The 12,473-nt window shown below is 34.9% G+C and overlaps 1 protein-coding gene across 1 annotated transcript in view; it reads left to right on the top strand.

Moving 5' to 3' along the window:
- The window catches only part of slco3a1a (solute carrier organic anion transporter family member 3A1a), a 59,213-nt gene that overhangs the window by 33,277 nt on the left and 13,463 nt on the right, over window positions 1–12,473 (top strand). Inside the window, exons 4-7 of the mRNA XM_030136127.1 lie at window positions 9,085–9,183; window positions 9,273–9,545; window positions 10,630–10,794; window positions 10,882–11,080. Of these exons, the coding sequence (XP_029991987.1) occupies window positions 9,085–9,183; window positions 9,273–9,545; window positions 10,630–10,794; window positions 10,882–11,080 (736 nt within the window). The remainder of the gene's footprint in view (window positions 1–9,084; window positions 9,184–9,272; window positions 9,546–10,629; window positions 10,795–10,881; window positions 11,081–12,473) is intronic.

Here is a 12,473-nt window from a genome sequence, read left to right as displayed (position 1 = left end):
ACCATGAGCTTTAGTGTTTAACCTTTCGCAGTGTTGGTTTATAATCTCAACGACTCGTGTTGGTGTAGCTGAAGGCGACTAAATTTGGGGGCTGGGGGATTTGAGTCGAGGCTCTATTAGCTCAGTGAAGGAGCTTTGTGTGTTGAGCATCATTAAATCTGCATTTTCGTCGGGCTCCACCTGGTTCCTTGTTAATCTCAGGAGTGATTTGATGAAAAGTGCAGCCCGGGCCTGTCACATTCGCATCTCTTTTATCAAACTTTAATCCTCGCATAGCATTTCGACTCGGCAAGTTTTACGAGATGCCGCTTTATGTCGATTTCTCTGTGTGGGAACGCACAGAAACATGTGTGATGACACGGATCTTTGCTAAAACCACAAGTTTTACATATAAAGCACTGATTCTTATCTGCAGTTGAAGCCACAGGCAGCACTGCTCTTTGAAGATTGTGTTCTTATTTCCATATTGATAATCTGTTTTATATAGTGCGTAGGTTATAGGATGTATCTGCGGGTTAATTAATATCCAGTAAGGACAAACCTTGTGGACAGCAGCTTCCCCGGTCTTTTCTTCTGGTCTGTAAACAAATTAGAGGGAGAAAAATACACCGGAGCCTGGCTTTGTTATTGAATTACATCTGACATGCTCCCCTAAGAGTATAATTCACTGGATACTAAAAGGCTTGGACGAACTACAACATGAACAAATTAGTTTGTTTTGTACTTATCTCGTAACAGGACCGCTGGAGGGGAAAAGGGATTTAGAGGCAGTTTGGAAAAGTAGTGTGTTACAAAGATTACACGTGGCTGTTGCCATGTATTGTCCTTCATGGAGATTTAATGTGCTTAACTTAGGTTTGCTTTTTTTTTTCTGTTAAATCCCATCGCAAAAAACACAAAATATGTCCCCTTTCCAGCCCGTACAGGACACAGCAGTCTTTTTTTTTTTTTTTTTTTTTTAATTTCTACCCTAAGAACAAGAGTCTCTAGTGACAGAACAGCTTCATTTTTTGAAAAAATGTCTGGAGGAAGAATAACTGCAGCACAGAGGTGGGTGAATAATAATAAAAGTAACCGAGCTTGAGAGTGTTGCCCAGGAGTATTGTTTACATGAAGCAGCTTTAATTTATGGCCCTATGCCATGTATCACCTCTGTGCAAAGAAATAAAACACTGCTCTGCTCTTGTTTGTGTACAGAAAACATACTGTAAAGGGAAAGTCTGATATTGTTGAAAATACCATTTCTTTGGGAGAAATAAGGATTAGTGCAACTCTGGGACAGGAATGAGTGAAAATACATCAAAAAACACCTCACCTCTGCCTGACAGTTAAACCTGGTCACAACATATTTCCTCTATGTACTTTATCGATATGTATGCACCTCCATCTTACTGAAAAATTACATTACTTACAGTTTATTTTTCTACCTTACTGTTAGATCCTGTTTGTCCAGATTTTCTAGTTACTTTTTAGTCTTCTAATTTATTATGTATAGTGCGTTTGCTCTTGTATTCTATTTTTATTTTTATATTAAATTTTTACTGTTCGTCATGCTGCTGCACTACAGTCTATCTATCTATCTATCTATCTATCTATCTATCTATCTATCTATCTATCTATCTATCTATCTATCTATCTGTTTATCTAGCTGTCTATAGTTCACATTCATTGCACTAAATTTGCACACCAGCGTCTTAACATTACTGTTTTTAAAGCACTTTTTTTCCAGTTATTTAGATAATCTGAAGAACATTATAAACTCTAAAGTAAGTAAAATAGAAAGACTGTGTCAAATATATAAGCTTATTTAATTTGTATAATTTCTATTTTTATACCTCGAGCTGTTTTATTTATTATTATTATTATTATTATTATTATTAGTGTTATTATTTTTATTATTATTATTATTATTATTATTATTATTATTATTGAGGGGTTTTTACTTCCATTTGTATCTATATATTGAAAATGTAAAATATTTTCTCAAATGTGACTGTTTTTTTTATCTTACTTTGATGTAATATTATTATGTATACATACTGTTCAACTGTTCATTGTTCAATTAAAAAAAAAAAATCTAGCGGTCTATCTAGCTAGCTAGCTAGCTAAAAAAATAGCTTGTTTTAGCTAGCTAAAAATAAAATGCTAAATATCAGACTTATAAAGGTATCAAAATGAACTAAAAATGACCTGTTACAGCTGAGATCTTAACGTATACTCACGACCTCTCGGATAAAGATTATTTGTTCAAGTATCTCTTTTGTGACTCATAATGGTATATGAATCTCATCTTTTCAAGTCTCAGTAACATTTTCCCCCATTTAACATATTTGAGGTCAGCTCTATTTTAAACCACATGGAATTTTTTGCCATTTTCCGTAATGCAACACTATTATTTGTGTGTTTGCAGTTGTATAGTTAAGTACCTGGCATAAATGCATTTATGTGTGGACCTCTACCAATAAAGTAGAATTCAAGCAGTGCATGAGCTTATGTATGATGCTTTCTGGTCGTACGTGACAAAAATAGCAGGTAGATAAAGGTCTTCAAGTAAAATATTTTGCATAGCGTAGGTCTACAACAAATACCTAATATTACTTTTAACAGAAACTTTTCAATTATGACAGAAAGACAGCAATGATATTTGTGTTATTGTAATTAATTAGAGAAATAAACCAAAAACATTACCCCTGTTTACTCACCTTCTACTGAATCAACTTTTCAGTGTTCAGAACTCAACACATTTTGGGCAAATTGAACAGTCCACTCCGTGTTTGTATCCGTATTTTGATTTTAACAGAAAATATGAAGGTATTTTCAGGACTCAAGTCTAATACAAATACATATTTTTAATACATGTGTCAGAAATACAGCCTATTCCTGACCAGGACGCTGTTACCTTAACTATAAAGACTGAAGGCAGGCAGAAATGGAACGTAAATTAAATGTAAATTACAGGGAGTTATCGGATATTTTGACCTTGCCCGGCCATGTGAGTCTGCCCATTTGCATTATCCAGTGCAAATTTATGTCCATTCACATCTTTGTATTGACTTTGTAAGTCATCACACTATGTATGGTTGTATGGCTTTTTAATCTATTCTTGTTTTTTATTCTTTTTATTTGGGTTTTATTTATTCTTCTGTATAGCACTTTTTCGTTTTTGTACAGTTTCTATGTCTTTAAATCTATTCTGTATTTTATACTTCTATTTTGATTTTAATTATTCTTCTGTACAGCACTTTGGTCCACTGCAGTTGTTTTAAAGTGCTTTACAAATAAAGTTGGATTGGATTGGATATGTAGAGACTTGGCTTCATAGCATGACGTTCGATATAAACACACTGAACAACCAGCAGCAGTGACTTTCATGTGTCTTGTCACTGATGTAAGGTAAAGGAAAGGGAAAGATAGAAGGTCAGCTCCAGTATTTAGGGAGTGATTAAAGAAACAAGATGCAGGATTATCAACATTTAAAGATGTTAATAGGCAGATTCAGCTGTGTTTTATGTTTTCTGAGCTGAATGTATTTCATAAAAAGCTGAATTAGACAAATAAAATTGGAAAAAATATTGTAAGTTCTGTGTTATTTTACTTTGCTTGGTTTATGTGTAATAACCAACAATGTGCAATAATGAAAATCTAAAATGTCCTTACCTCTCACTGTCTTCTGCACCTTAACTAGGTATGAATGTGTGAGGAGAGGGGTGCGGTGTGTGTGTCTTTTTTGTACCGTTTTTACTATTTAATACTATTTAAATGTATTTGCCTTATGTATTTCCTTTTTTTTTATTACTCAAGAAGTACCATTTTTACAAGTGCGTGAGGATGTTGTTGTGTATACAATGACAATAAAAAGAATCTTGATCTTGAATCTTAAATGTAGCAGCTGTTTTATCTTTGTATGTAGTTTATTGTATGAACAAAGCTGAGGATATTGAAGGGAAAATTAGATAAACTAGTAAGTAAAGCCTTGTTGGATGTGATATTTGACTTTGAATCCCATGTTTTGACTGTAGCATGTCTCTTTTAATACCGTTGTGAGAGGCTTTTCGTGCTTCACCCTGTTTCCCAGTTAGTTTTGACGCGAGGACAAAAAGAGCTAAGAAAAAAATATTGGAAGTAATCTTTCATGTTAAGATTATCAAGCAACTTTGGAATCACATGCCTCTCGTTTCTTGTGCAGAAGCAGCAGATTGATAAGGAGGAATGGTGCCTCATAGATTAACAATCTTTTCCACATGCCAGGCTAACGCTGCAGGATAATGTTATCATCAAGGAGGCAGCGTTTCTTAAAGCAACAAGCCGAGGTATGGATCTCAGTGGAAACATTTATCCGCTCAGTGGTGGTGGGCTCGTGGGCTAGCTGAGTCGTCATCTCCTGGAAGGTGATTTCACTAACTGAATTTCCTCTTTGAGGTTTCCTGCAGTGAGAGCAATTGTGATGTTGTTGCTATGAGAAGACAACACTCAGTTTCTAAGGAAACACTCAAAACACAGAGTGCACAGGCTTCATTTGCAACACCACAGGCAAATTTGCCAGTCACATGGTGAGTGAAACCCTCCACTGTGAAAGTCCTGTTAAACTGCGTGGTTTTCATTGGTATCAACAAAACACAACACTTTTCTGTGTTTGCAGTGGATATGTTAGAATTACCTTAATGCACTTGTGTAGGTTTGTTTTTTGTTTTGTTTTTTTCACCAGCGAGCAGAGGTGAAAAAAATGCTCTTTTTTTTTTTTTTTTTTTTTGTCATTTTAATAAACCGTCACAGTAACAGAAGGAAGAACCCGTCATGCTCTGGCGCCTCATGTATCTTTGTTCATTTCCGTGTTGGTCTCGCTGTCAACCGCAAAGATGTTCAACTTTATATATACATGTGGGAAAAAAAAAAAACTTGTTCTCACCTCTTTTCTGCATTTCACGCCTTTATTCGCTCTATTGAGTCATTTTATACCACGTTATAAGTCGTAATCTCCACCTTATAAATCTGTGAACCATTTTCCTTTATGTGAAAAATCAAGTATAATGTGAATGAGGCTGCAATTATATGAATGTGTCGAGTCCTTTTCCTATGTGGGTGGTCAAGACAGGAAGCAGGCCGTGCATTCACTCTGAAAACTAGCAGAGACATACAAAGCTTAGTCACAGTTTCCACGCTTGTTCATTAAGTGGCTGCTCTTGGCATTTGAACAGCATCTTTCAGGCCTACTGGAGATGCCGTGCTGATAGCAGTAATATTCAGGCTCCGGCCAGTAAAGAGAGCGAAGTGAGGAAGAGAGGAAGGGAAGTTAAAATGACACAATGATTTCATTTTTATTTTGATGGTAATCTGAAGCTAGCTGTGCCGTTGCAGCGTTTCAAATATAGAACAAGATCTGGTTTGTTGCTGTGAGCCAAAACAGTCCACCTCTCCATACGCAGCCTAATAATGCCACAGATCACAGGACGTACAGCCACGCACAAATTTCTTTCCTAAATTGAGTCGTCATTATCTGCCTGCGGTCTGAGTCATTGTGCCCAGACCTCACCCCGCTGTCCGCTTTATAATGAGGACTTTTTGGAGCCACTTTCACCCCAGATGCCCACGAGAACAGAGCAGGACGACACCATTGGTTCTGTTTTCAGGTGTCACTCACACTGTGCAGCCATTTGTTCAATATGTTTCCCTGCAAGGGCGACATGTCTGAGCCATGTAGTGACATCGACTCTTGGTGTTCTACCACTAACACTGCACCCACCGTGTGGTTTTCACAGCAGCCAAAAATTTTCCCCTCCTAGTCATTTTTCTTCACATTGAACCCTCTGGAAATGTCATATTTAAGTAGAACTGGTTAAGGTGGTTTAGTTGTTCCTGTCTTATGCATGTACAGACTTACTACTTATTTGCAATTTCCTTTCTGTTGTAAATATGTATGTAGTCTGTAGGGGTGTGTATTGGCAAGAATCTCGCAATATGATGCAAATCACAATACTAGGATTACAATACAATATGTCACGATTAGGGATGTAACGATTACCGGTATAATGATAAACCGTGGTAAAATTGCAGATGGTTAGTATTACCTTTTAAATTCTAATTATCATGATAACCATGTTTGATTACCACACTTTTCCGGAGAAAACGCTTATGTAAAGCTATGCTTTTATGTCAAATATTTGAGTATAGTTTTAATTTATTACAATTTTAATTGTATACACCTAATATTTGGAACTGATATTCACTTTTAAAGTCTTTGAAAAGGTTCATTAAGCATCTTTGTGTTATTTATGCAATAAAGTATAGACATTTTTCAAATCGGATTTTATATATTTTGTGTTTTTTGGTTAGGTAGGTTAAAGTGAAAAAAAAAGACAGATGAGATAGAAAAAAGATACCAAACATGGGTGTAGTAAACATTTGTTTATATAGTATATAAAGGCTAAATCAAAAGTTCTGAAAAACAGACAAAATGGGCTCAGACCACTAAAGGTTAATATTTGAACATTTCTGCAATAAAAAGTACATTGTGCCAATTATTTTGCTAGTTTTTTGTTTTTTTTTTTGGTTGTTTTTTTGGTTTTTCAAAATAACACTTGGTTAAATTATTTCAGTGTGTGTATTAGTACTTTTTGAACATTTTGAGCACAATTTCAACAATACCGTGATAATAATGATAACCGTGATAATTTTGGTCATAATAACCGTGATATGAAATTTTCATATCGTTACATCCCTAGTCACAATATATCATGATACTGTTAAACAGGAAAGTTTTTGTTTGTTTCTTTTTTAAAAATGATTATTTCCTGGAAGAATTGAATTACACCCGAAATCTGCACAAATACTAAATACATTTTTATTTGATCCCAACAGGATCTAATGCTATATCACAAAATGTTCCTGTGTTCAAACTTAAATGATGTTTTACAGACATTACAGTTTAAGATCCTGTTCAAATGTTCATATTCTATTAGTTCACAACTAACATCAGAACATTATTTTTGTGCGATCCCAACAAAGGAACTAACATCTGCCTCTCAGACAGTAAAAAGTGCATTTAGGATGCTTCAAATAACCAATATTTAATAAAACTGTGTTAAAGAAGATATAAACAATAAAGAAAAACAAAAATGAATCTCCATCATATCTGCCTTTGAATAAATACCTAAAAATATCAATGCAGTACTTTTTAATATTGATACAGTATTGTGAAATGAGATATCGTGATATATTGCAGAACCAATATTTTCTTACTCCCCTAATAGTCTGTGTAGTTTTTTGGCCGAAGGAGTATTGTAATTGTTTTGTCATCTCTCCGTCTGTCTGTCCATTTATCTGTCCATTCTGGCTGAGGGGTAGTATTTTATTACTATTATTTTTTTCTATTTTCTATTGTTTTTTTGTTTTTGTTTTTTTGCACTATCTTGTTTTTTGCACTCTCTTTATGCATGTTTACTTTTTTTCTTCCACTTTATTCTGTTGCTGCCTTGACCGTTGAATTTCCCCACTGTGGGATCAATAAAGTCTAATCTAATCTGTTAAATACGTTATTCCATTTTATGTCTTTGTGGAACTGAACTGACCAAAAGCGAAAAGCAAAAACAAAACACAATAGCAGTGCACAAACAGGAAATTTTGCAGCCTTTCATTCAGTAGAGGCAGAAGTTACACCAATAGTGTATCATGTCTAATTTTAAACATCTAAACTAAGAAACAATAGCTGAAAAGATAAAAATCAGTCTCACCTTGAGTTCAATTTGATGTTCAGTTCCATATTTATTGATGTGACTTTGGCTTAGATGCTTAGTTTGACAGTTTATTACTAATGTCTGATAAACTGAACCATTATTTTAGCAACGCATGATGAATTTTCAGCGTTTCATCGTCTATCAGCTTTTTCCTGTTCCAAATTAGAGTTACTAGATCCAATTTTAATCATTTTGTTAATGTTTTAATACTTTTTATTTGTTTGCGCAAATCTAGAGAAAGAAATAAAGACCAAAATACAACCAACTGTGCAGGTGATACTAAAAACTCAACAGACTGATAATGTAATCTCATGCAAATATGCACAAATAAGACAATAACCGGAGCATCTAATGTAAAAATTCTGTATAGTTTGACCTTTACGTGTCAGAACTCGTTATGTGTATTTTTTCACGTCACAGACAAAGTGATTAATGGAAAAATAAATCACACTTGAATATGTGATGAAGCAGTGAAAGTAACACCTCCTTGCAGCAGTTAAAACCCTGTGTTTTTATAGATTTTCTCTTCAGTCCAGTATCATGAATTAAACCAGGGGTGTCAAACTCATTTTAGTTCAGGAGCCACATACAGCCTAATATGATCTAAAGTGGGCCGGACCGGTAAATTAATATAAATAGTAGGATAAGAACTTATAAATAATATCAACTCCAAAGTTTTTGTTATGTTTTTGAGTGAAAAAAGTAAAATTCCATAATGAAAATGTTTACATCTACCAACTGTTCTTGAACATAACATGAACAAATATGAACCTGGAAATTCTTAAGAAAAATAAGTGCAATGTTAACAATATTACACCTTAGTTTATCATTTAAGTAAAGCGCTTTGGGTGTCTAGAAAAGCGCTATATAAAATCCAATCCATTATTATTATTATTATTATTATTATTATTATTATTATTATTATTTATACATATGCATTAAAACTTACTCACAGTGGATTTACAAGTACACAAAACATTTTAGTAACAAGCAGAATATTGGTACAATTCCACATTCTTCATACTTTCAGGTTCATATTTGTTCAGGTTATTCATATTTTGTTTGTAAAAGGCTAGTCTGTAAATGTAAACATTTTTGTGTAATTTTCCTCTTTTTTCCAGTTTTAATTATTTATAGGTTATTATGATAGTAGTTTACTGGTCTGTTCCACTTTAGGTTGAACTGACGTAAAATTATTTTTAACATCATTGATTGTTAATATCATCAGTGTAATTTTTGCATTTCACAAATTCATCCCAGGGGCCAGATTGGACCCTTTGGTGGGCCGGCTTTGGCCCCTGGGCCGCATGTTTGACACCTGTGAATTAAACCTTTATTTTTCTTGTTTTTGCAGGAATCCTTTTTTCTACACTGGTGTTCGGTCCTGCTTGTGGTTTTATCCTGGGCTCCCTGTGCACTAAGTTCTATGTGGACGCTATCTTCATCGACACCAGTGAGTGTTGGTTTTCTTCTGTCTGTCTTTATCCTTTTTGCGGCGTCTCTCTGTATGTTGGTGCTTTACCGACTTCATCCTCTCCTCAGGTAAACTGGGCATCAGTCCAGACGACCCGGGCTGGATCGGAGCCTGGTGGGCGGGCTTCCTCCTGTGTGGTGCCTTACTTTTTTGCTCAGCTATCTTGATGTTCGGCTTCCCTCAGTCCCTTCCGACCAAGGAGAGAGAGGAGGGGGCAGACAGTGAGCAGGTTATGCTTCCTCCCCCTGTAAATCCAGACTATGAGACTCCAAAGCCCAGCAACGGGGTGGTACGCAGCCATGAGCCTGCCAACAGCCCCACCTGCTGTCAGCAACTCAGGGGTGAGTGTCTGACGTCCAACAGTCGAATTCAAACACAACCCCTATTCTGCAAACACACAACCTTACATACATTATTTAGTAACATTAATATTATTACGGCTGCATTATTTATTACTTTATTTGTTAATTGTTTGTAACATTTTTAGATCAAATTAAAACTGCAGTTATAATAGTGGTCAAACTAAATAAAAGGACAAGTAGTAGATACAGCTGCTAACACATTTAATATACATACTTAATGAACTTTAACAGTCATTAAAAAATATCAAATGAAATGCAAGAATTAAAGACAAGATGCTATTCTATTCTATTGTGTTTTGTTTTGTTCTTTTCTTTTGCGTTCTTTTCTGATCTATTATATTTTGTTCTGTTCTATTTTGTTCTATTCTGTTCTACTGTGTTGCATATTTTTCTGTTCTGTTCTATTCTGTTCAACCCAATTCTTTTCCACTTTTATTCATTCTATTCTATTCTATTGCATTCGTTTCTGTTGTATTATATTTTGTTCTGTTCTGTTCTATTCTATTACATTATTTTCTATTCTATTTTGTTCTATTCTATTCTACTGTATTGCATTTTTTTCTGTTCTGTTCTGTTCAATTAAATTCTATTCTATTCTACTGTTACGCATTCTATTCTGTTCTGTTCTGTTGTATCGTCTGTTGTTTTGTTTTATTCTATTCTATTGCATTCTTTTCTGTTCTATTTTACTTTTTTCTGTTCCGTTCTGTTCCATTGTATTGCGTTCTGTTCTACCGTATTGTGGGTTTTTTTTATTCTTTTCTACTGCATTCTTTTCTGTTCTATTTTTTTTTGTTCTGTTCAGTTCTTTTCTATTGTATTGCATTCTTTTCTATTCTATTTTATTCTATTCTTTTCAATTCTATTCTATGCTATTCTATTCTATTGTACTATAATTGTATTTGATTCAATTTATGTAATTGCTGAACAAATATAATTAGAAAACTTGCACAAAGACTGAACCCTCAGTGCTCTGTCCTACCATTTGTTACATTTATATTATACAAAGTACTAGTATCTTGCTCAGTATTTTTTCTTACGTTCCTTTATTTTTTTCTCCCAGTGATCCCCAAGGTGACCAAACACCTCCTGTCAAACCCAGTGTTCACATGCATCATCCTGGCAGCCTGTATGGAGATCGCCGTTGTGGCCGGATTCGCAGCTTTTCTGGGGAAATACCTCGAGCAGCAGTTCAACCTCACCACCACCTCAGCCAATCAGCTGCTAGGTCTGCACCGGGAGTCGTGGTTGCAAACATTCAAACGCCCCTCTGTAGACAAGTACGACCAACAGCTTTTGTCCTGTTTTTTCGCAGGTATGACAGCCATTCCATGTGCGTGTCTGGGGATCTTCATGGGCGGTTTACTGGTGAAGAAGCTGAACCTGTCGGCACTGGGGGCCATTCGGATGGCCATGCTGGTCAACCTCATCTCCACCGCCTGCTACGTGTCCTTCCTCTTCCTGGGTTGTGACACGGGACCCGTTGCCGGCATCACAATTCCATACGGCAATGAGTAAGACAACAATTCATGCATTTCAGCACAGTCCACACCACAGTATTTTACCGATTTATCAGTCTCACTTTAACCCTTTCATGCATACTGGTCACTACAGTGGACAGTCATTCTTCAATTGTTCTCTTGTATATTCATGGGTTTTGTTGTTTTAGTTCCATATCAGCCAACACAGTGGACACTTACATATACTGTAATTCATACCATTACTGTAACTTTATGTTTTTGATAAACCTGATCTGTACCAACATGATTGAGTGTAAATCAATTGATAATTGTTATTAGACTGTAATTAATAGTTTTCTTAAACAAAAAGTTTTTTTTTTATTATCTCCATGAAGTGAGTAATAACTAGTCTTATAGTATGATAAAATATGAAAAAACATCAGATTAGCTGCATTAGAAATGTTTTTGTTTCATAGTTTTCCCACAGTATATCACTTTCTGAAATTGCGTTTTAAATACGTTTCTTTGCCTCAAAAATTAAACACATAGTGTCCAAATAAGTGGACATTTTTGTAACTCCACGAAAAATAGGTTAATTTAAAAAAAAAAAAACAATCTCATTGTTTTTCTCATGCCTTAAAGAAGAATAAAAACACTCAGGAAAAAAAAAAATCTTGACTGAGGTTCTCATAATTCATGTATCCAAGGGCTAATGTTTTTACTGACATTTTACACTGCTCCATGTTGTCTTAGAACAGAGGTGTCAAACATACGGTCCACGGGCTAAAACTGGCCTGCAGAAGGGTCTAATGTGGCCCCAGGAAGAATTTGCAATGTGTAAAAATTACCCAACAGACACTGAGTTTTGACAAGTCATTTTATCATAGCGTTAAATACTATATTTCTGTTCCAGATGCCTGTTACTAAATGATTTGTGCATTTGTAGATCTAATGCCATCTGTTGGTTGTAATGCACATGTGTATATGATAAAAGGTGAGGCATAATATTGTTAAAATGGCACTTATTTTTCACTAGAAATTTCAAGTTGTTGATGGTTGTTCAGGTAATTCACATTTTTTGTGAAAAGATAGTTTGTGTCAACTTTTTCACATTGTAATTTTACTTTTTCCAGTAAAACAAAGAGACATATTTGGAGTTGTCATTATTTATAGGTTATTATGCTTATATTTCACTGGTCTGACCCACTTGAGATCAAAATGGGCTAAATGTGGCCCTTGAACTGAGATGAGTTTGACACCCTGCCATACAATGAACTGCATTCACGAACGTAACATAACATAACATAAGTAGTATCAAATAATTAATAAATAATACTTAGTGTTAAATATTTGATTAAGACAGACAATATCCAATAAACTACAGATTCAATTCGATTCAAACATCTTTATTCGTCCCTGTGGGGAAATTAAAAACAAGAACAGCATT

This window comes from Sphaeramia orbicularis, chromosome 6 (genome assembly GCF_902148855.1).
Source record: "Sphaeramia orbicularis chromosome 6, fSphaOr1.1, whole genome shotgun sequence".
Lineage (NCBI taxonomy): Eukaryota > Metazoa > Chordata > Actinopteri > Kurtiformes > Apogonidae > Sphaeramia > Sphaeramia orbicularis.
The sequence above is the reverse complement of the archived record's forward strand: the minus strand, read 5'-3'. Positions and strand labels throughout refer to the sequence as shown.